Source organism: Argiope bruennichi, chromosome 3, assembly GCF_947563725.1.
Source record: "Argiope bruennichi chromosome 3, qqArgBrue1.1, whole genome shotgun sequence".
Taxonomy (NCBI): Eukaryota; Metazoa; Arthropoda; class Arachnida; order Araneae; family Araneidae; genus Argiope; species Argiope bruennichi.
This window is the reverse complement of record NC_079153.1, coordinates 2104700-2131156: the sequence shown is the minus strand read 5'-3', so window position 1 is coordinate 2131156 and position 26457 is coordinate 2104700. Positions and strand designations below refer to the sequence as shown.

The 26457-nt window shown below is 33.4% G+C and overlaps 1 protein-coding gene across 4 annotated transcripts in view; it reads left to right on the top strand.

Annotated features, from left to right (window-relative positions):
- Positions 1–26457, top strand: part of LOC129962601 (EF-hand calcium-binding domain-containing protein 4B-like) — a 132464-nt gene that overhangs the window by 30712 nt on the left and 75295 nt on the right. For all 4 annotated transcript variants that reach the window (XM_056076415.1, XM_056076413.1, XM_056076414.1 and 1 more), the window contains exons 5-8: positions 8675–8765; positions 20787–20882; positions 24274–24345; positions 24469–24584. In XM_056076415.1, coding sequence (XP_055932390.1) covers positions 8675–8765; positions 20787–20882; positions 24274–24345; positions 24469–24584 — 375 coding nt within the window. The remainder of the gene's footprint in view (positions 1–8674; positions 8766–20786; positions 20883–24273; positions 24346–24468; positions 24585–26457) is intronic.

Sequence of the window (26457 nt, the reverse complement as noted above, 5' to 3'; positions counted from 1 at the left end):
GATCTCAAGACTTCCTAGCTTTAGACCTCTCCCGATTCGAAAAACACATGTTTGACATGACAACTGTCCGTCTGTTTATCTGTGACAAAGGTAGCACGCATACAATCTAATACCGAATGCTGTTCGATCTTTTTTACTTTCTCGCATACGAAGTCTAGAGAAAATGTTTTAATAGCCTAAAAAATTCGATCTCAAGACTTCCTAGCTTTAGACCTCTCCCGATTCGAAAAACACATGTTTGACATGACAACTGTCCGTCTGTTTATCTGTGACAAAGGTAGCACGCATACAATCTAATACCGAATGCTGTTCGATCTTTTCTACTTTCTCGCATACGAAGTCTAGAGAAAATGTTTTAATAGCCTAAAAAATTCGATCTCAAGACTTCCTAGCTTTAGACCTCTCCCGATTCGAAAAACACATGTTTGACATGACAACTGTCCGTCTGTTTATCTGTGACAAAGGTAGCACGCATACAATCTAATACCGAATGCTGTTCGATCTTTTTTACTTTCTCGCATACGAAGTCTAGAGAAAATGTTTTAATAGCCTAAAAAATTCGATCTCAAGACTTCCTAGCTTTAGACCTCTCCCGATTCGAAAAACACATGTTTGACATGACAACTGTCCGTCTGTTTATCTGTGACAAAGGTAGCACGCATACAATCTAATACCGAATGCTGTTCGATCTTTTTTACTTTCTCGCATACGAAGTCTAGAGAAAATGTTTTAATAGCCTAAAAAATTCGATCTCAAGACTTCCTAGCTTTAGACCTCTCCCGATTCGAAAAACACATGTTTGACATGACAACTGTCCGTCTGTTTATCTGTGACAAAGGTAGCACGCATACAATCTAATACCGAATGCTGTTCGATCTTTTTTACTTTCTCGCATACGAAGTCTAGAGAAAATGTTTTAATAGCCTAAAAAATTCGATCTCAAGACTTCCTAGCTTTAGACCTCTCCCGATTCGAAAAACACATGTTTGACATGACAACTGTCCGTCTGTTTATCTGTGACAAAGGTAGCACGCATACAATCTAATACCGAATGCTGTTCGACCTTTTTTACTTTCTCGCATACGAAGTCTAGAGAAAATGTTTTAATAGCCTAAAAAATTCGATCTCAAGACTTCCTAGCTTTAGACCTCTCCCGATTCGAAAAACACATGTTTGACATGACAACTGTCCGTCTGTTTATCTGTGACAAAGGTAGCACGCATACAATCTAATACCGAATGCTGTGCGATCTTTTTTACTTTCTCGCATACGAAGTCTAGAGAAAATGTTTTAATAGCCTAAAAAATTCGATCTCAAGACTTCCTAGCTTTAGACCTCTCCCGATTCGAAAAACACATGTTTGACATGACAACTGTCCGTCTGTTTATCTGTGACAAAGGTAGCACGCATACAATCTAATACCGAATGCTGTTCGATCTTTTTTACTTTCTCGCATACGAAGTCTAGAGAAAATGTTTTAATAGCCTAAAAAATTCGATCTCAAGACTTCCTAGCTTTAGACCTCTCCCGATTCGAAAAACACATGTTTGACATGACAACTGTCCGTCTGTTTATCTGTGACAAAGGTAGCACGCATACAATCTAATACCGAATGCTGTTCGACCTTTTTTACTTTCTCGCATACGAAGTCTAGAGAAAATGTTTTAATAGCCTAAAAAATTCGATCTCAAGACTTCCTAGCTTTAGACCTCTCCCGATTCGAAAAACACATGTTTGACATGACAACTGTCCGTCTGTTTATCTGTGACAAAGGTAGCACGCATACAATCTAATACCGAATGCTGTTCGACCTTTTTTACTTTCTCGCATACGAAGTCTAGAGAAAATGTTTTAATAGCCTAAAAAATTCGATCTCAAGACTTCCTAGCTTTAGACCTCTCCCGATTCGAAAAACACATGTTTGACATGACAACTGTCCGTCTGTTTATCTGTGACAAAGGTAGCACGCATACAATCTAATACCGAATGCTGTGCGATCTTTTTTACTTTCTCGCATACGAAGTCTAGAGAAAATGTTTTAATAGCCTAAAAAATTCGATCTCAAGACTTCCTAGCTTTAGACCTCTCCCGATTCGAAAAACACATGTTTGACATGACAACTGTCCGTCTGTTTATCTGTGACAAAGGTAGCACGCATACAATCTAATACCGAATGCTGTTCGATCTTTTTTACTTTCTCGCATACGAAGTCTAGAGAAAATGTTTTAATAGCCTAAAAAATTCGATCTCAAGACTTCCTAGCTTTAGACCTCTCCCGATTCGAAAAACACATGTTTGACATGACAACTGTCCGTCTGTTTATCTGTGACAAAGGTAGCACGCATACAATCTAATACCGAATGCTGTTCGATCTTTTCTACTTTCTCGCATACGAAGTCTAGAGAAAATGTTTTAATAGCCTAAAAAATTCGATCTCAAGACTTCCTAGCTTTAGACCTCTCCCGATTCGAAAAACACATGTTTGACATGACAACTGTCCGTCTGTTTATCTGTGACAAAGGTAGCACGCATACAATCTAATACCGAATGCTGTTCGATCTTTTCTACTTTCTCGCATACGAAGTCTAGAGAAAATGTTTTAATAGCCTAAAAAATTCGATCTCAAGACTTCCTAGCTTTAGACCTCTCCCGATTCGAAAAACACATGTTTGACATGACAACTGTCCGTCTGTTTATCTGTGACAAAGGTAGCACGCATACAATCTAATACCGAATGCTGTTCGATCTTTTCTACTTTCTCGCATACGAAGTCTAGAGAAAATGTTTTAATAGCCTAAAAAATTCGATCTCAAGACTTCCTAGCTTTAGACCTCTCCCGATTCGAAAAACACATGTTTGACATGACAACTGTCCGTCTGTTTATCTGTGACAAAGGTAGCACGCATACAATCTAATACCGAATGCTGTTCGACCTTTTTTACTTTCTCGCATACGAAGTCTAGAGAAAATGTTTTAATAGCCTAAAAAATTCGATCTCAAGACTTCCTAGCTTTAGACCTCTCCCGATTCGAAAAACACATGTTTGACATGACAACTGTCCGTCTGTTTATCTGTGACAAAGGTAGCACGCATACAATCTAATACCGAATGCTGTTCGATCTTTTCTACTTTCTCGCATACGAAGTCTAGAGAAAATGTTTTAATAGCCTAAAAAATTCGATCTCAAGACTTCCTAGCTTTAGACCTCTCCCGATTCGAAAAACACATGTTTGACATGACAACTGTCCGTCTGTTTATCTGTGACAAAGGTAGCACGCATACAATCTAATACCGAATGCTGTTCGATCTTTTTTACTTTCTCGCATACGAAGTCTAGAGAAAATGTTTTAATAGCCTAAAAAATTCGATCTCAAGACTTCCTAGCTTTAGACCTCTCCCGATTCGAAAAACACATGTTTGACATGACAACTGTCCGTCTGTTTATCTGTGACAAAGGTAGCACGCATACAATCTAATACCGAATGCTGTTCGATCTTTTCTACTTTCTCGCATACGAAGTCTAGAGAAAATGTTTTAATAGCCTAAAAAATTCGATCTCAAGACTTCCTAGCTTTAGACCTCTCCCGATTCGAAAAACACATGTTTGACATGACAACTGTCCGTCTGTTTATCTGTGACAAAGGTAGCACGCATACAATCTAATACCGAATGCTGTTCGATCTTTTCTACTTTCTCGCATACGAAGTCTAGAGAAAATGTTTTAATAGCCTAAAAAATTCGATCTCAAGACTTCCTAGCTTTAGACCTCTCCCGATTCGAAAAACACATGTTTGACATGACAACTGTCCGTCTGTTTATCTGTGACAAAGGTAGCACGCATACAATCTAATACCGAATGCTGTTCGATCTTTTCTACTTTCTCGCATACGAAGTCTAGAGAAAATGTTTTAATAGCCTAAAAAATTCGATCTCAAGACTTCCTAGCTTTAGACCTCTCCCGATTCGAAAAACACATGTTTGACATGACAACTGTCCGTCTGTTTATCTGTGACAAAGGTAGCACGCATACAATCTAATACCGAATGCTGTTCGATCTTTTCTACTTTCTCGCATACGAAGTCTAGAGAAAATGTTTTAATAGCCTAAAAAATTCGATCTCAAGACTTCCTAGCTTTAGACCTCTCCCGATTCGAAAAACACATGTTTGACATGACAACTGTCCGTCTGTTTATCTGTGACAAAGGTAGCACGCATACAATCTAATACCGAATGCTGTTCGATCTTTTCTACTTTCTCGCATACGAAGTCTAGAGAAAATGTTTTAATAGCCTAAAAAATTCGATCTCAAGACTTCCTAGCTTTAGACCTCTCCCGATTCGAAAAACACATGTTTGACATGACAACTGTCCGTCTGTTTATCTGTGACAAAGGTAGCACGCATACAATCTAATACCGAATGCTGTTCGATCTTTTTTACTTTCTCGCATACGAAGTCTAGAGAAAATGTTTTAATAGCCTAAAAAATTCGATCTCAAGACTTCCTAGCTTTAGACCTCTCCCGATTCGAAAAACACATGTTTGACATGACAACTGTCCGTCTGTTTATCTGTGACAAAGGTAGCACGCATACAATCTAATACCGAATGCTGTTCGATCTTTTTTACTTTCTCGCATACGAAGTCTAGAGAAAATGTTTTAATAGCCTAAAAAATTCGATCTCAAGACTTCCTAGCTTTAGACCTCTCCCGATTCGAAAAACACATGTTTGACATGACAACTGTCCGTCTGTTTATCTGTGACAAAGGTAGCACGCATACAATCTAATACCGAATGCTGTTCGATCTTTTTTACTTTCTCGCATACGAAGTCTAGAGAAAATGTTTTAATAGCCTAAAAAATTCGATCTCAAGACTTCCTAGCTTTAGACCTCTCCCGATTCGAAAAACACATGTTTGACATGACAACTGTCCGTCTGTTTATCTGTGACAAAGGTAGCACGCATACAATCTAATACCGAATGCTGTTCGATCTTTTCTACTTTCTCGCATACGAAGTCTAGAGAAAATGTTTTAATAGCCTAAAAAATTCGATCTCAAGACTTCCTAGCTTTAGACCTCTCCCGATTCGAAAAACACATGTTTGACATGACAACTGTCCGTCTGTTTATCTGTGACAAAGGTAGCACGCATACAATCTAATACCGAATGCTGTTCGATCTTTTTTACTTTCTCGCATACGAAGTCTAGAGAAAATGTTTTAATAGCCTAAAAAATTCGATCTCAAGACTTCCTAGCTTTAGACCTCTCCCGATTCGAAAAACACATGTTTGACATGACAACTGTCCGTCTGTTTATCTGTGACAAAGGTAGCACGCATACAATCTAATACCGAATGCTGTTCGATCTTTTTTACTTTCTCGCATACGAAGTCTAGAGAAAATGTTTTAATAGCCTAAAAAATTCGATCTCAAGACTTCCTAGCTTTAGACCTCTCCCGATTCGAAAAACACATGTTTGACATGACAACTGTCCGTCTGTTTATCTGTGACAAAGGTAGCACGCATACAATCTAATACCGAATGCTGTTCGATCTTTTTTACTTTCTCGCATACGAAGTCTAGAGAAAATGTTTTAATAGCCTAAAAAATTCGATCTCAAGACTTCCTAGCTTTAGACCTCTCCCGATTCGAAAAACACATGTTTGACATGACAACTGTCCGTCTGTTTATCTGTGACAAAGGTAGCACGCATACAATCTAATACCGAATGCTGTTCGATCTTTTCTACTTTCTCGCATACGAAGTCTAGAGAAAATGTTTTAATAGCCTAAAAAATTCGATCTCAAGACTTCCTAGCTTTAGACCTCTCCCGATTCGAAAAACACATGTTTGACATGACAACTGTCCGTCTGTTTATCTGTGACAAAGGTAGCACGCATACAATCTAATACCGAATGCTGTTCGATCTTTTTTACTTTCTCGCATACGAAGTCTAGAGAAAATGTTTTAATAGCCTAAAAAATTCGATCTCAAGACTTCCTAGCTTTAGACCTCTCCCGATTCGAAAAACACATGTTTGACATGACAACTGTCCGTCTGTTTATCTGTGACAAAGGTAGCACGCATACAATCTAATACCGAATGCTGTTCGATCTTTTTTACTTTCTCGCATACGAAGTCTAGAGAAAATGTTTTAATAGCCTAAAAAATTCGATCTCAAGACTTCCTAGCTTTAGACCTCTCCCGATTCGAAAAACACATGTTTGACATGACAACTGTCCGTCTGTTTATCTGTGACAAAGGTAGCACGCATACAATCTAATACCGAATGCTGTTCGATCTTTTCTACTTTCTCGCATACGAAGTCTAGAGAAAATGTTTTAATAGCCTAAAAAATTCGATCTCAAGACTTCCTAGCTTTAGACCTCTCCCGATTCGAAAAACACATGTTTGACATGACAACTGTCCGTCTGTTTATCTGTGACAAAGGTAGCACGCATACAATCTAATACCGAATGCTGTTCGATCTTTTCTACTTTCTCGCATACGAAGTCTAGAGAAAATGTTTTAATAGCCTAAAAAATTCGATCTCAAGACTTCCTAGCTTTAGACCTCTCCCGATTCGAAAAACACATGTTTGACATGACAACTGTCCGTCTGTTTATCTGTGACAAAGGTAGCACGCATACAATCTAATACCGAATGCTGTTCGATCTTTTTTACTTTCTCGCATACGAAGTCTAGAGAAAATGTTTTAATAGCCTAAAAAATTCGATCTCAAGACTTCCTAGCTTTAGACCTCTCCCGATTCGAAAAACACATGTTTGACATGACAACTGTCCGTCTGTTTATCTGTGACAAAGGTAGCACGCATACAATCTAATACCGAATGCTGTTCGATCTTTTCTACTTTCTCGCATACGAAGTCTAGAGAAAATGTTTTAATAGCCTAAAAAATTCGATCTCAAGACTTCCTAGCTTTAGACCTCTCCCGATTCGAAAAACACATGTTTGACATGACAACTGTCCGTCTGTTTATCTGTGACAAAGGTAGCACGCATACAATCTAATACCGAATGCTGTTCGATCTTTTTTACTTTCTCGCATACGAAGTCTAGAGAAAATGTTTTAATAGCCTAAAAAATTCGATCTCAAGACTTCCTAGCTTTAGACCTCTCCCGATTCGAAAAACACATGTTTGACATGACAACTGTCCGTCTGTTTATCTGTGACAAAGGTAGCACGCATACAATCTAATACCGAATGCTGTTCGATCTTTTCTACTTTCTCGCATACGAAGTCTAGAGAAAATGTTTTAATAGCCTAAAAAATTCGATCTCAAGACTTCCTAGCTTTAGACCTCTCCCGATTCGAAAAACACATGTTTGACATGACAACTGTCCGTCTGTTTATCTGTGACAAAGGTAGCACGCATACAATCTAATACCGAATGCTGTTCGATCTTTTCTACTTTCTCGCATACGAAGTCTAGAGAAAATGTTTTAATAGCCTAAAAAATTCGATCTCAAGACTTCCTAGCTTTAGACCTCTCCCGATTCGAAAAACACATGTTTGACATGACAACTGTCCGTCTGTTTATCTGTGACAAAGGTAGCACGCATACAATCTAATACCGAATGCTGTTCGATCTTTTCTACTTTCTCGCATACGAAGTCTAGAGAAAATGTTTTAATAGCCTAAAAAATTCGATCTCAAGACTTCCTAGCTTTAGACCTCTCCCGATTCGAAAAACACATGTTTGACATGACAACTGTCCGTCTGTTTATCTGTGACAAAGGTAGCACGCATACAATCTAATACCGAATGCTGTTCGATCTTTTCTACTTTCTCGCATACGAAGTCTAGAGAAAATGTTTTAATAGCCTAAAAAATTCGATCTCAAGACTTCCTAGCTTTAGACCTCTCCCGATTCGAAAAACACATGTTTGACATGACAACTGTCCGTCTGTTTATCTGTGACAAAGGTAGCTCAAAAACGCTTTAATCCAGCTGGATGAAATGTGGTAAACGGTCTTTACATGAAATGTGTCGATTTCTATCCCATTTGAAGCAACATCCGTTCTGAGGAAGTCAGCTGTCGGAATGCACGATAGCTGCAAAACGAAAAGAACTGGAAAGATATCATCTGTAGTGTACAAGGAGTGCACTTTCAGAAATATGTAAACGGGATGACTGAAAGATATAAATTTGGTTTCCATTGGGCAAGATCTGAAACATACATTCGACTTTCGGATAGTATCAACTGCATGCCAGGGATTCATCTCCAAAACCACTCGCCAAGAATAGAGGATAGGTTCATATTTTGTGACTATTTTACACCAATACAATGGAAAGCGTTCTCTGGGATGAACACCTTTATTAGAGATTGCGCAAGGAATTTTTGGGGAGACCAGCCCGCTGATTTCCAGTACTGTTTTCTAAATTAAATCGGCAACATTTCAAAATTAAAAATGAGCATGTGCTCGGTGGACTGCCGGAAAAGTGTCCTCTTACTGAAATTTAAAATGTTCAATGAAGCCTTAGAAATATCTTATTGGAATGAATATAGAAGAACAAGGGGTATTCCATATTCTTCTTCGATAACCGTTTCTTCATCCACTTTATGATACTTATCTCAAGCATTTTATCTGCTCCAATAACATTTTGAACTATTTTCATGCATGCATCAAAAATGACAAGTGTTTTTTTATACAGTCGTAAAGAGGATCATGAAGCTCAAGTTCAGTCCCTGTACATGGAAATGGAGGAACAACTGCGGTCAGAGAAAGAGAGAATTCTGGAACAAGTAAATATTCCTTATGTATCTTCCATTTTAACACCTAAGAAAGACATTTTTATCCCTGTTTATCGTCTGTGTATATCTCAAATTTTTTTTTTTCTCCGAATCACATTCCAAGACATTTATGTATTTTTGATACTCTTTATATATACTTTTTTCTAGCCTGAAGATGTGCAGCATATATATATTTTTATATTTATATATCCGTCATTTGCTTTTATGGAATTCATATCCTGAATATTGAGAGCGTTTAAAGGTGATAACTCAAACTGGATGTGGATATTTTGGAAAGAAAATGGTTTATAAAAGAGAAGTGAAAAATGTTGCATTAGAATATAACAGTAGAGTACGTTTGAGGTCATAAAAATGATCTTGTATAAATTTTGCTATCTAGCCATTCTACAATAAATAATAATAAAGATAAGATATGTTTCATCAACAGATTTTTTTCGAGTCTGAAAGGTAGAAAATTATTTTTTTTTATAAAAATCGAGAAATCAATGAAAATCGGCAAAAGCATCAGTACTAATTCACATTGTTTGAGTCAAAGGGAATTTGAATCGTTGCAATCATTAAAAATGTTCATTTTAAGAATATGTTTAGAAATTTTCTTTTTTATAATATTCAAAGTATTTTATTGCGATATCCATACTGTGCTTTTATTATTTTTTTTTCCTTTGATATCCACAAAAAAAAAAAAAAAATGTTTTTAAGCATCCTTATAAACGTGGGTTTATAAAACCCTGTTTTATTTTGACATTTTTTATGAGTTTTATAATTCCTTATTATAATATTATAGGCACCTCTAATCATTATTCTTCCTCAAATTTACTGCTAAATGACTCTCTCTTATACAGAAACCAAATTCCCTTAAAATGAATGAAGGAATTTTCTTAAGATTATGTAATATCGTATTGCCAAATGTACAATTCCAGCACTGTAGGAATCGAGCGAAAAATGGTTTACAAAATTTCGGTTTTGTCAAACGCGAAAGTCAAGTCAAGTAAAAAACAAGCATTCTCACAACTTGAATGGAATCAGATTCGATATGATACGGAAAAAAAATCCTAATTTATATTTAGATCTTATTCTAACTTGAAATATAAGCAAAGTGAAATATGCATAAGTAAAATAAATATTTTATGCTAAAATATTCCAAAATGCGAATAACAGCATCTGACGCATGTAGAATGGCTCTTGATTTCTTCGCAGGAAAGAAAAGGCGATTTCAGGCTTATTTATTTATAAACCCTTATTTTATATTATTTTTGCTCGCTTATATTTAACCCCATTTGTTTCTTCTCTGTTGCGATGGAATCTTTTAACCGAATTTTCATTCGCATCTTGATGTGTTGGAAAATTGAAATGTTTCCTTTTTTCCATTTTTTTACATATTTTTTATGATAATACATTGATTTAATACATTCATAAATTAATTATTAGTTCATATATTAATGTAATTAAATTTGATTTCTTATATGTGAAGGTACCTTTTTGTATTTGAGAAAAAAGTTATTTCATGATTACTTTCCATTTTCATGGATGAATTTATATATCAAAGATAAAAATGTAGAAATAATTAAAATAAAAAATTGTACATTTTGAGACAATAATGAAAGGGAATTCTCAAAAGCTGATTCCATTTTATTATTTTCCCATGTTTCTTCCCTAAGTAATTCGTAGACATTCAGTTGAAAGAAAATTACTTATTTAATCAAATGTCATAAAAAAATAATTTTTCATTTATAAGAAAAACTTTGATGGCCTGACCAAAATAATTTTTTTTGGATCAGCTCCATTTTAAAATGACCTGAGGATGAGTTTGGAATGAAACTAATTGATTGAAATCATAGTCAAATGATGAGACGATTTTTGAACCGTCACGTGGCATTTCAGATTTTCACTCAACAAAACACCGGAAGAATTGTGAATTTTGAATGACGACAGATTTCACCTTCTGCAATCTCTAATTGGTAATATTTAAAAATGCAAAACAAGTCCTTATCACCTCATCATCCGGTCCAATAAAGTATTGAGTTTTTTTTTATGTATACAATCTTGAACAGATTCATTTAGGGCCCTCCTGCAAATGGCGAAGGAATGTCAGTTTCTATTTAAGATATTTACTAGATATGGCCTGCGTGTGGATAAAGGATGTGGTTGGTAGTGCACTGGGTGCATGCGAGGGAATTCTGGAGTTGTTCCAGGTATTCCAATATTTGATTGTTGAACACTGAACTCTTCATATCGATCTTTTGAAGAAAACTTTAATCAGACGTATGAGCTCAGGGGGCATTCAGCCGTGAGATATTCTGTATCTAATAACTAAACACAATGAGCCAATATTTGGACTTTATAAATAACAATTCTGTATATGAAGTGTAAATAACTATTTGCTCCAGATTCCCTTTTAACAGCTTCATTTGAGCTGCCGAGGGCAATATCGTATCGATCCTTTTAAAAGAATAATTTATTAAAAAATATTATGGATGTCTGATGTCGAAAATAAACCATGGAAACTATTAATCACAGTTCCATTCATTATTCGATTTTCGTAAAATTTCTAGATCAGGTTACTTTTAGAAGCTAAATAAGATGAGTAATAGACAGATGGTCGCAATGCAAGAAGCATAAACACCTCTTGCGATCATCTACTTTTGAGTATTACAGTTACAGATGCTAACGCAGATGTAGACATTTTATTATGGACTACGATATTGAAAGAAAGGATGGAATAATCATAAGTGAAACAAAACACTATGTAAATAATTATATATTGAATCAGATTTCAATTCATTAAAAACGGCAGACGAGTGAGCTAAAATGTTCAAGTCTGTCTTGACATGAAGTCAGTATTATTAATTTAATGAAACGAATGAATGATTCTAAAAAGTGTTTAGAATGAAAATCAGTTTATAGCGTAACTGAACAATGCAATGATTTAACAAGATGAATCATATCCCTGGGAAACTGATTGGATTTCGAAATCTTTACATTTTCGTTTCGAGGTGTTTTTTAATCAGTAAGTAAATCTTCTAAATAGCAGTTGAATTTAAAAAGAAGAATGAAAATTTTCTTCTAACAGTTTATGAATTTCTTCATTTATGCCGTTGAAAACAACACAATTCTAGCTCAATAGATGTCTGAATTAAATACATTTATGGCTTTATTTGATGAATTAATTAGTTCTGACCTATTAACCTTGAAGTATTTTATTTCTTCACAGATTTCTATTCGGTTTTAAAAAAAATGCGCCCTTTGAATTTCCTTTCCACTCTTTTGTTTAGCATACCTGGAAAATATTTTTTTACATGTGGAAAAAATTTTCATTTCTGACTTTGTTTCTTAATTTCTTAAGGAAAATATTTATTTTAAAACAGAGAAAAGAATATCTTAAATCGAAATTTCTTTACAATTAAAACTTGTCTACTAGGTTTATATATGTGGTTTCAAAATTTTCAAAAAAGAAAATGAATGGAAGGCTGAATATTTAAATTTATATTATTGTAAAAATCGTCCAAAAATTTTTTTTCATAATAATTTTTAAGGCAATGTTGATGTTAACCACCAGTTGGGGGTGCTCCATCCCAACCACCTACGATTTCTTCACCCCTACGAGTCATTTTCTCCCCTGATAGTCTTAACTCCGGCACCGGTCAGACCCTAAATCACCTGAAATACAAAGAACTTTGTAGTAAAGTAAAAAAAAAAAAAAAAAAAAAAAAAAAAAAGAGATGAATCAATTATTTTTACAAATGTTATCATTCTGCCATTTATGGATGAGAAATGTCCGTCTTTTCGTAATTGATAAAGTAATAAATTGGAAATGGAATAAATACTGAACTTTCTAAAATTTCTCATTAAAATTTGAAGTATTTCGGAAAGAATTATAACAAACACTTATGTGTGGAAAAAATAAGATCGATATGTTTCATTTCAGCAAAGCGTAATGGATTTCTACTTGTCTTTTTATCTAGGGTTGATAATATGCGTGCTGTAAAAAAAATTCTATTTATTAGACATATTCACCAGGCCAATCATAAGGTCAGAAAAGTGAGCTCGCTTCAAAACATAAAGGAAGCAAGAATTAAAATACAAAAAGCTTTTTCATGAACAGCCGGAGAAAATTATAAACCACCTCGAGCAAACATTATTGTTTTTGTAGCAAAATCATATAGCTACTTTTAGATGCATCATTTTCAAAAAGGCACATTTCTGCATATAATGCTGTTAAAAAAATGGAAAAAAAATTAATAAATCAGAAGTTATCCCAGTTGTGATCCATTCTTGTTATAAGAGACGTGGTAAAACGTGAGTCATTTCGGAATGAGTGAATTTATACTACGTGGAGAGATGTTTTCATTCTGTATATTAAATCGATAGACGTCGAATACGATATTTACTTAAGTGTCAATGTATTGTCGAGAAGTTGCCTCCACTCTCTATAGACAGTCATGTTATTCCAAGTGCCTTCACAGATGGTTTCCGTTGACTAGACATTTCTACACATATTAATAAATCAGAAGTTATCCCAGTTGTGATCCATTCTTGTAATTTTTAAATTTCTTGTTATAAGAGACGTGGTAAAACGTGAGTCATTTCGGAATGAGTGAATTTATACTACGTGGAGAGATGTTTTCATTCTGTATATTAAATCGATAGACGTCGAATACGATATTTACTTAAGTGTCAATGTATTGTCGAGAAGTTGCCTCCACTCTCTATAGACAGTCATGTTATTCCAAATGCCTTCACAGATGGTTTCCGTTGACTAGACATTTCTACACATATTAATAAATCAGAAGTTATCCCAGTTGTGATCCATTCTTGTAATTTTTAAATTTCTTGTTATAAGAGACGTGGTAAAACGTGAGTCATTTCGGAATGAGTGAATTTATACTACGTGGAGAGATGTTTTCATTCTGTATATTAAATCGATAGACGTCGAATACGATATTTACTTAAGTGTCAATGTATTGTCGAGAAGTTGCCTCCACTCTCTATAGACAGTCATGTTATTCCAAGTGCCTTCACAGATGGTTTCCGTTGACTAGACATTTCTATACATATTAATAAATCAGAAGTTATCCCAGTTGTGATCCATTCTTGTAATTTTTAAATTTCTTGTTATAAGAGACGTGGTAAAACGTGAGTCATTTCGGAATGAGTGAATTTATACTACGTGGAGAGATGTTTTCATTCTGTATATTAAATCGATAGACGTCGAATACGATATTTACTTAAGTGTCAATGTATTGTCGAGAAGTTGCCTCCACTCTCTATAGACAGTCATGTTATTCCAAATGCCTTCACAGATGGTTTCCGTTGACTAGACATTTCTACACATATTAATAAATCAGAAGTTATCCCAGTTGTGATCCATTCTTGTAATTTTTAAATTTCTTGTTATAAGAGACGTGGTAAAACGTGAGTCATTTCGGAATGAGTGAATTTATACTACGTGGAGAGATGTTTTCATTCTGTATATTAAATCGATAGACGTCGAATACGATATTTACTTAAGTGTCAATGTATTGTCGAGAAGTTGCCTCCACTCTCTATAGACAGTCATGTTATTCCAAGTGCCTTCACAGATGGTTTCCGTTGACTAGACATTTCTACACATATTAATAAATCAGAAGTTATCCCAGTTGTGATCCATTCTTGTAATTTTTAAATTTCTTGTTATAAGAGACGTGGTAAAACGTGAGTCATTTCGGAATGAGTGAATTTATACTACGTGGAGAGATGTTTTCATTCTGTATATTAAATCGATAGACGTCGAATACGATATTTACTTAAGTGTCAATGTATTGTCGAGAAGTTGCCTCCACTCTCTATAGACAGTCATGTTATTCCAAGTGCCTTCACAGATGGTTTCCGTTGACTAGACATTTCTACACATATTAATAAATCAGAAGTTATCCCAGTTGTGATCCATTCTTGTAATTTTTAAATTTCTTGTTATAAGAGACGTGGTAAAACGTGAGTCATTTCGGAATGAGTGAATTTATACTACGTGGAGAGATGTTTTCATTCTGTATATTAAATCGATAGACGTCGAATACGATATTTACTTAAGTGTCAATGTATTGTCGAGAAGTTGCCTCCACTCTCTATAGACAGTCATGTTATTCCAAGTGCCTTCACAGATGGTTTCCGTTGACTAGACATTTCTACACATATTAATAAATCAGAAGTTATCCCAGTTGTGATCCATTCTTGTAATTTTTAAATTTCTTGTTATAAGAGACGTGGTAAAACGTGAGTCATTTCGGAATGAGTGAATTTATACTACGTGGAGAGATGTTTTCATTCTGTATATTAAATCGATAGACGTCGAATACGATATTTACTTAAGTGTCAATGTATTGTCGAGAAGTTGCCTCCACTCTCTATAGACAGTCATGTTATTCCAAGTGCCTTCACAGATGGTTTCCGTTGACTAGACATTTCTACACATATTAATAAATCAGAAGTTATCCCAGTTGTGATCCATTCTTGTAATTTTTAAATTTCTTGTTATAAGAGACGTGGTAAAACGTGAGTCATTTCGGAATGAGTGAATTTATACTACGTGGAGAGATGTTTTCATTCTGTATATTAAATCGATAGACGTCGAATACGATATTTACTTAAGTGTCAATGTATTGTCGAGAAGTTGCCTCCACTCTCTATAGACAGTCATGTTATTCCAAGTGCCTTCACAGATGGTTTCCGTTGACTAGACATTTCTACACATATTAATAAATCAGAAGTTATCCCAGTTGTGATCCATTCTTGTAATTTTTAAATTTCTTGTTATAAGAGACGTGGTAAAACGTGAGTCATTTCGGAATGAGTGAATTTATACTACGTGGAGAGATGTTTTCATTCTGTATATTAAATCGATAGACGTCGAATACGATATTTACTTAAGTGTCAATGTATTGTCGAGAAGTTGCCTCCACTCTCTATAGACAGTCATGTTATTCCAAGTGCCTTCACAGATGGTTTCCGTTGACTAGACATTTCTACACATATTAATAAATCAGAAGTTATCCCAGTTGTGATCCATTCTTGTAATTTTTAAATTTCTTGTTATAAGAGACGTGGTAAAACGTGAGTCATTTCGGAATGAGTGAATTTATACTACGTGGAGAGATGTTTTCATTCTGTATATTAAATCGATAGACGTCGAATACGATATTTACTTAAGTGTCAATGTATTGTCGAGAAGTTGCCTCCACTCTCTATAGACAGTCATGTTATTCCAAGTGCCTTCACAGATGGTTTCCGTTGACTAGACATTTCTACACATATAATATATTTATAACACTTCACTATGACATAGCCTTGCGGCAGATCTTTCATTTTGGATCATTATGGATCTGCAAATAGTGACGCGCCACAAACTAGTTTACGAACCTGCCATTGGATATACTCAATAAATCTAATGATGTATCCTTTATGAATGGTCCCGAGCTGAGATAAATGAAACTTTAGAAGAATATCTAGTGAACGCCGAAGTAGTTAAACCTGATGATGACTAAATTCATAATTTTATTCATTTCTTAACCTTTAGTATATTTCAATTGAAACAGGTTTCTATCAAATGTTTATCGTAACATTTACGCTAGGAATTACTTAGAGCTACTTATTCATAAAATACTTTATATATGTATACATTTCCGAAATACGATTTTAATAAACCAAAATTTATTGCTCGTCATTTAATGAGGAGAAACTTAAGAATAAAATTCAAATATCAAAATGAAGTAAATGTTTTAATATTTACTACAGCGAAGGAAATATCAAAGAAATGATAGTTTTATCTCAAGGTTATTCGTTATTAGATTTTGAATTCTATTTCGAGCGGGAAATGCTCTAAAACTGAATTTAGTAAGTGAGGAATATTTACCCTTAACGAATTGAAAGACGATGAGAATTATTTGAGAAAAGGTTTTTCAAGTTCAAATACCGTTAAAGCAATAAGAATTAATCTTAAAAGTTAAACGAGTAAGTTTCACTGAAGCATCAAGCCCATTTCAGTCTTTCCTGTTCCTCGTGCTTATCTTTTAGAAAATTAATTTTTTTTTCAGATCATTTAAATTGTATTGAACTTCCATCATGCAAAAAGTGCGCTTAGGACAAAACTTTCGTTAAATAGAATAAATACTCTGAAGCACATAAAAACAGAGAAGAAATTTATTTCAAATAGAAAGAGACAACACTACACAGTTTATCTTCATACAAACGGAACCTCTGATGGGAAAAATGCCATCCCAACAGCTGAGCAAGCACTTGACGTCATCAGTATAAATTTTGCAGAACTTTAATTCGGAATGTGAGTCATGCAGACTTTGTCCTTTGTGTAATCATTTACGTTTTACTCTCATCAGGAATAAGCGTTCGGCTTAGTTTACTTTCTGATGCTTATGATTCACTCAACGCAAAAATAAAAATTTGGCATCGCTCTCTTCGTAAAATATTCTAGTGTACTATATACAAATTTTAAGAACCTGCGATCGAAAGCAACTTATCCCAGGGGATTTGCATAGGAAAGGGAGGGAGGGGGGGGGGTATAAGGAAGGCAAAGAAAGCGCCTACCTAATAGCTCTGCGACTTCATAAAATGATGCGATTCCTTTTTGGTGGGATTTGTAGACACATTTTATTTTGCGTTATTAATTTGTAAGAGTCATGAAATCGAATTTATTCAATTTAATATCAATTACCTTTTAAATTTGCATTACAGAATTTAAATTCTTTATAAAAAGTCTATCAATTTCTATCAGGATTTTTAAATTTAATCATTTTTATACTCGGAATAATTAAACTCTCTTCTTTTGAAAGTCTTTAACTCATTGTTTAAACTCAGCAGACTCAGTTAAACTCAGCAAACTAAAGCAGTTGAAAGTTTTAAACACATTGTTATTTCAAATATTATTTATAAACAGGTAAAATTAAAATCATTAAAGAACATTTATTTTTAGAAGTTGGAGAGGGAGGAGGAGAGGGGAGGGAGATTAAAAAGAAAAATTCTGTTCAAAAAAAAAATGTGATGCAGCTTATATTGGCTAAAATTCCTTACAGATTTTAACCCAGTTGTAGTAAGAGATAGGGCTGGGCGATGACCCAACTCCATCATCGCGATATATCGTCCACACAAATATTTTTCAATGTATCCTGATATCATTATTCATTTATAGCAATTATAAGTTATAAATAGCATCTCTTAACATGTTGATTGATCAGAACTACTCTAAATAAAAAGAAGTTTCAATTTATATAATAAAAATATTTTTTTTTATGAATAAAAATAGTTTGAAAATAATTTTGTTAAACCCTTTTTAATAAAGTGTATGAATGCCGAAGCAATGTCTGCATGTTACAATTTATTACACTGCGTTAAAAATAAGTATTTTTTCATATTAGAATATGATGGTATTGATAGAAATATGAACAAAAATTCTGTATGGTGGTGAAAAATAATGCAGAGTAACAAAAATAAACATTAACCGGTTACCAAAACGAAATCGAAAACGTAAATTAATCGTGAATATCGATTTATTGTATCGCGATTCATCGTGAGCAGATAGATCGAACGCAACGAAAAACCTATTTTTCAAAAGTATCGATAGCTCTAGTGAGTGGTAACTTACTTTCTTTCTTGACATCAGCAAAATTTTTTCTAAAAATTTCGAGATTGTCTCTTGGGAATAATAGATTACGATTGATGTTTTTTTCTTTTAAGAATTTGATGTTCTCTCTCTTGCAATTTTGAACTTAAAACAATTTTTGATGTATATTAAAATTTGAAAAAATATCTTTTCAGAAACGCAAGCTGTTTAGCTTCGATAGTTTTTCCTGATTTCGCCAAAATATTTAAAGGCGGAGATATTATTTGCTTTATGAGATACATAAAAGTAAAAATTCTGCAAAACCCAAGCACGGAAACCATTTTTAATCCTAACCAACCCATTTCATTTCCTAACAAATTTTTTCTTTAATTTAAATAATTTTTTAAAAACATTCTTAATTATATTTTATGACAATAATTTTGATTTATTTCATTACTGGATTATGGTTACGGGAGTTGCAATGATATTGAAAACTTGTTTTATATGCACATTATTATTGATATAAATATGAGATTTGTAAAATGATTTAAAAATATAATATAAATACAATATATATAAAGTGTATAAATAAAGTAATATTTTAAAATGTTCGAAGTTTATTCAGTGGATGTATCTGGTAGTACAGCGTAATGAAATGCAAGTATTAAAAATGTGTGCGATATTTTGAACCGTCGTGAAGGTCAGTCATTTAGTAGTCTTTGTCAATAAACAGTTTTGAAAAAAAGAAAGAAAAGATGTATGTTGCTGTTCACAGATTTTTGCTGAAATCGGATTCAAATGTATTATTTTGATGATAAACTCACAGGCCGAATTTCCTCATTATTTGAATGATTTTAATGTAGATCAACTACATGCAGTTTTTTTTCCTTGCTAAGTGAAACCAAATGCACAGTAGGTAAAATGCTTCTCCGTGCAATTTTATAATTTTTGAAAGGATTAATTTTGTGTTTTATTGCTTTTAAAACACCGAATTGCACAGGTAAAATTTGCTTATAAAATGTTGATATTGGTAATTTCTGGAATGGCTAATTTTTGTATTGAAAAATTTGTGAGCAAGTCTAAATTTCATGAAAGTGGATAGAAATCACAAATCAGATCACCCCGGATGCTTCGACGAGCTGATGCATTCGAAATAATCTGAATGAAAGTCGTCGCGGCATCAGAATGCGGATAATGAAGTTGAAGCCACGTTAGGAAGTAAGTCCCATCATTGGTGTGGATGTCATCAGATTCCAAAGCATTACTTTACCCAGCATGGAAGTAGCAGCCTGCTTACTTAAACAGAAAGGTATTCTCATACACACTCGAAATGTTTCCCCCCTAAGATACAAGGTATACAATAAATATAAATGAATGTCGCCTTTCTGGACCGATACACAAAAGATAAGTGAAAATTATTTTGAAGAAATATTTCTGTAAATTTATGTGAAACTGAAATCTTAAAACTTGATATAGAAATCGGGGATAAAAAGTGACACAGCATAGTTATATAATAAATTTGTGCGAAGTAATAAGATATGTAAATAATCAAAAAGATTCGAAAATAAGTTTATTTTATATCCCCTGATATTTAGATTGAAAAGCAAATCTCATTTTTATTTGAACATCTTCATCCACTTGAATATTATTTCTTTATTTGAAATGAAATCTTTCTCCATTTGAGAGAGTTTCTTACAGGAAAAAAAATCTACCAAGGATTAGAGAAAGAGCTTATTTTATATCATCCAATGTCGAGAAATGAAGCCAAAGGCGAATTCTACAATAATATCTTTCTGAAGCGCAATCATATAAATATAATTTTTTGAAAAGAAAATTTTCTTTGTTTATAAGACATATCTTATAGAAACATTATTGTTCTGAATGCAAATACAGTATTGTTTTCATGTAAACGCAAAATTGTAAGAGTAAGTATGAAAATAATTTAGAGTTTGATACTTAAATTTTAAATTTCTTTAAAAATAAAAATTTTCATAAAAATGTTTTAAAAAAATTTACAAAAATCTCGTATTTCATTAATTTTTTTAAAAAATTTCTTGACGCATATGATGAATGAAATATTTCGTGATGGTATATATATATATATATATATATATATATATATATATATATATATATATATATATAAAGAAACATGCATTATTTTTAAAAAAATAATTTAGTATATTGCAAATATATAATCTGCTTCGCAACCTCCTTTCTTACATTAGAATAATTCAAAAACTATTCACAATAGTAAGTAAACAAAGCACTTGTCGTCATATCATCCTACTTTTGTTATTGATTTTTATTGTATACGATGATACTGATTTTCATCGGAAAGATATGTAGAAACTATTCTATAGGATTGATATCCTTTATATGTTGTAGTTTAAAACTTGCGAAATTAAATGTATCGTGCACTTTAGGAACGACGAAAAGAGCAACGCTTAAGAGATGAACTGGAGGCAGAGCTGCAATTAAAAGACCACCAGTTAAAAGACTTGCTCGAGAAGCACGCTCAGGTAAAATCTCAGAATTTCATTTTTTTTTCTATTGAAAGGTTAAAGCCGTATCTCCGAGATGTTGAGAAAAATTTCATTTCGAATACGATTGAAACTCAAATTTACTGAGACCGTGGCAACCCGGTGGTAGGGTCTTGTCCTTCAACCCGTAGGGTTTCAAGTTCGAGACCTGATTCCACCGAAGAACCGTCGTGGTGGCGGACCCGGTGCACATTCAATCCGTCGAGGCCAAACGTCCTCCCACTGGTGTGGAAGTTTGGAGATGAGGTGCCAGCTGAAGTGTCTTCCTCGTCATCTGACCGTGGTTCAACATCACGAGGTGCCCTAGTGTTGCTTTAAAACGGGACATTCATAGAACTAAACTTAAATTTTCTCTACATCCAAGAGACATGCCAAAGGCATTTTAATAAATCCATTTCGATTATGGGTGTATTTTAATGAAATGCCTTTGGAAATAATTCTTTTTATTTAAATGACGTTTTGGGAATGACAGTATGTGACATAATGACTTGGGTTTTGAGAAACAGATGGAATGACCCTTGAAGCTGACACTTTAATACCAAATGAAGTTTTTCTGACTCTTTGAGTTGTCACTTTTTTAATGTGTCGTTTGCAAAGAAATGAAAATTAAATTTTGATTCTTGCTTTCAAATACATTAGAATGCAATCACTCAGAAATGCAACGATTTAAATATAGCAAATTTGGTATATGATTTTCTGATTGTTATTGTTGTTCTGTGTTCACTTTTGGCTTCAGTAGGTAAGGGAAACGAAACACCAATGCACCTTCATTAAAGAGCCTGCGAGTGAGTTTTGGTGAGGCCATTCTCGCTGGCTGTTCATTGCGCATAAGAATAGGGTATCAGTGTTGGACATTTCTTTTAGCTTCTGGCTTAGCAAGCTCAGTTTATACTAATATTATTTATTTAAAGAAGACGTAAAGCAACATTTCAACATCCCTATAAAAACGCATTCATTTTTGGGGGATTTTTCGTGGAAATATGGAATGTGTCATAGTGTTGCAGCATTTTATTGGAAATGTATATGTCATGGGTCACGAAATGCTGATAAATTTGAACATCAGATGAAATTAAAAACAACACTTTATATTTTTTTTCTGTAAAATTTTCTGGAATAATTATCATTGTCTTTACGCTTCCTTTGGATAATAACAAAAAAAAAAAAAAAAAAAAGGGAAAAATATTCCATTCGTTATTTTCTGGATACAAAATATTACAATGCACTCGTATAGATTTATGAGAAGGCGTGGGAAAAATAGCAGAAATCAGACGTTCATCGTGGGTTTTAGTTTCAATGAAAAAAGATAAAATATGGTAGAAAAAAGAGTGAGCGTCGTTTCTTTTGAATACTGAAAAAAATTCAAAATCTTCCCACATAGCATTTCATGTATTCACCTTTCAAGCTGAAGTTCCAATGGATGCAACTCATGTCTCATGTCTCTTATTTAAATAAAAAAAAATAAATAAATAAAATTAAATTTAAAAAAAACTTCCGAGATATTATCTGCAGTAAAATGGCTCCAGAACGTTCTATTAAATAGTGCGAAAATGGCAGACTGGCCTAAATGACTTCTTTAAATAGGCTCCAAAAGACTTGATGAGACTTTTGAAAGCCCTGCTAATAATCAAAATGTAACAGAATTTTTTTTGGAATATTTTCAAATATTTCAGAATTTTCTAAGATTTTTGAGTCCACCAGAAATGAGAAAAGGTTCTAAAAATGCGTAGAGGGACTCAAAGTTAAAAATAATTTGCAAAGAGTTAAAAAAAATGCCAAGATTGTTTTTCTCATGTAATAGTGTTAAAAAATATTCGTAAATAATAATCCTCTGAAATGTTGTAGAAATTTTTACAAGGTTTTACAAACTCCTAAAAAGTATTAGTGTTTGAAAAGGTCCTATAATGTTGCCAAAGGTTGTAAAATTTTAATCTTTCATTACGTTTTCATTTCTTTCCCTTTCTAGAATTATTCAGGTAGTGATTGATACCTGGCATCCAAAGTATTTTTACTCCGGGAATAAGTAATAATTTTCCTATTGTAGGAGGAGATGTGGAAAAAATTTAATATCGTATATATCTATGTAAAGCCCAATATTCAGTTCAAACAATTTTTTTTTTCATTCAAATTTAGCAGTTTTGCAGAATTCTCAAAATCAGGACAGGAAAAATATTTTTCATTGTCCAGTATCCCTTCGGACGTACTCTCCGTGACCAAATCAAAACAAGGGTGAGTGAGACGCGTGCTCACAGTTTTTATACAAACTGGAAATCCCCTCTATCGAAAAATTTATTTAAAGAAATTGCCTGACAAGCTTTTTTTAACCATTCACTGGGGAGGTGCGATCTTAACACTTAATGAAATTTTTTAATGAAAGTATTAGTATGAAAATCCGACAATATATTCTGTAGATATTTTTCTTAATATGTAAATATGCTTTTGATTTTTCAAAATATATTATCACTGAAAAAAGTAATTGCGTTGGAACATACATTTTCTTCTCAAATGACATGTTACAACAAGTAATATTCTTGAAAAAACATTTTACTTTTTACTTTTTAAATCATATTTCTTTTTACAGTATATGAAGGTATATATGGAAAACAATATAATGAAAAATTCAACAATTGTATGAAAAAAAAAATGACACATCAGTAAATTTGATCCTTTTTTTACAGGCATCATTTCTAAGCAGAAACTTGTAAATATTCCTAGCACGGTATTCGAAGGCATCTTAAGTATACAGGTTAAGTACTAGTATAAAAATTTTTCGAAATACATTATCACTAGAAAAATTAATTATGATTTCGAACCTTCATCTAAAAAGTCTTCTGTATAATTATCTTCATCACTAAAATTACTTTCTGCTTGATTTAAAAGTCTCTGGAGCTCTGCTTCATAGAGATGATCAGCACGTTGCATGATATTTCGAGGACTAAATTTTAGAGCCATCTGTTAAGCCTTGTATAATACCGGAACATTAAAAGGGGGGTGCGGTCTCACAGACGTCGCACAAAGAAATAACTGAAATATTTAAAAAATGCCACCACTGAAACCGGTTGAAGAAGTGCGCGTTTAGTGAAGGTCACGAAACAAGAAATTACAGAGTCCATCCATTCGAGTGAAGTAAAAATAAAATAGGGGTGACCGAAAGTCCATCCTTAGCGATCTGAGATACCGCACTCCCCAATTAAGATGTAATAAGGCTTTTGATAAATGAAAGTCCTTGCAACTCATATGTAAAGGGGCTTTTTTTAAACTCATTTCTGTAGATAAGCAGCGTGAAGAAAATTATTATGTACCTGTAAAGAATTTAATTTCTGTTAAGATGTAAAAATGCTTTGTTTATTTCCTTCTATTCTTATCTTTACAGATAGAATCGCAACTGGATGAACTCAATTCAGTGGATTCCGAAAAGAAGTCAGAAAACGTCAAACTCCAGAAAGTAAGTCAATACATCTTAGAAGAACTAGAATAAGCTTCCTGTCTGTTCTCTCTCTCGCACGACTCTGCTTGTGAATCAATCACGCGCCTCTCTATTTGCCTTTCATGACCGTCTTCCTCTAAGGACAGGGACCACCTGGAGTCGCGGCTGGCTGCCTCGGAGAGAATGCTGCACGAGATGAAGAACCAGCTCTCCCTCCTGCGGAAGAGAAGCATCGAGGAGCGAAGGAAGAGGGCACAGTGAGTATACACTTGTCTGGGGGGTGGGGACGTGTAAATGAAACCATTTTCTTGGAAAGGAAAGTTTATACTCAAAATTTAATTCCATAAAAACTTTGTCGCTCCGTATGGGCATACAAAAAAAAAAAAAAAAAAAAAAAAAAACGATTTATATTACACATGCTATTGTGGAATCGTATCTGACTCTCGAAAATCGTAAATTATCATTAAACACCAAATCATATTTTAATGCCGGGGATCTTCAAGCGTTCAGTTGATACCGACAACTTCATCCATCCCTCACGCTTAAAGAGAATTTATTTTCATTCTAGTATTTTCTGCATAGTTGATAAAATATACAATTTTGTTGCAAAATCAGCCATAGATGATTTGAGATAAATTGCTTACTCTATTTCTTATTGAAAAGAATCCAAATGATCTTCTACAGATTTCCCTTTCAGCATTACATTTTTGACTTCTTTCACGTCGGTTGCTTTCTTCCTTACTTGACGTCAAATAGTTATTAATAATTAACTCCTATGTATCAAGTAGATCGCTTCATAGATTCTTTGAAAATATCACCAGTTAACTTGACATAAAATAAGGAACATTATTGGCAGGATGGAACTCCATTTTATTCCTAGACTCCTATGCCATGTTGATTTTCTTGATTTCTTCCTTACTTAAAAAAAAGACGATTACCTTTTAACGAATATCGAGAAAGAAGCGTTCATTGATTTCATGGTAGAAAAGAATAGTTCCCAAATTTCTATTGACACAGGCGTAACCCCTGCAGAAGGTGAAGGGCGACAAAATCTCTTTTTACACCATTACACATGTACAGATATGAGCTGCAATCATTAAATCTGTTCTCTAGCATCAACGAAGTAAATCACTGCCATTTTTGTGACGTTTATGCAGTTTTTCTTTTTTTTATTCCATTAAAAAAAAAGATGGCAATTATATTTTTCTTCCTGAATTATTTTTATGTAAATGAAAATGGAATATAAATGAATTTGGGGATATGTATGTCATCTTCTCCTAAGAAACGGGATTGAATTCAACCAAGTACCTGTTATTTAAGAAAACAAATAACAATACTGTCAGATTCTCAAAGTTAAAAAATGAATTCATTTCATTTAATTAGAAATCAAACCAAATGTATCTTTTCTTTCTGCAGTCATTTCAATCATTTGAGAAGAAATAATATAAAACCATCTTATTATTTCATTTTTCCTTAAAATTTTACCATTTCAAAGATATCCATTTCATTTCTATACAATATTTCTTCCAAATGCTAATACATTTTTTAAAGTAAAATGCATTAAAATGAACATTTACTTTGAATTATTCTACTACACTTTTTAATATTTTTTTACTCCTATAAATTGTTTACCAGGTTTCTGTTTGTTTCAATGCAGGGATTTAGCAATATCTGCAAGCAGGCACAAGTCCATTGCTTGAATAGAGGCAAGAAAAGTTATTAGCATTATTCTACAAAAATGAGGGGAAAATTATTTGAAAAAAATACATCACCATAAAATTAAAAAAAAAAATTACAATTTAAACGATACAATTGCATTTTTGTGTATTTTTCTTAATTCTTTAGAAAATATAAAATAAAATTGGAAAGGGTTTGAAATAAGGGTCTTAACAAGTACTCTTTAGCTGGGCGAAGTGAAGACTTTTGAGCTACCCTCTATCTTTTTTTTTTTTAATTTCTCATATATTTGAGTACATATATGTTGAAATGGGATTTGTATATTATAACATTTTATACAAAAACAGTTTTTACTTTCAAAATCTTATACATGAAAGGATTTTATTCCGGACGAAAGCTGGATACATTATTAGTCTTTCTTTGTATCATTGGATACTTATTTATGATAGATAC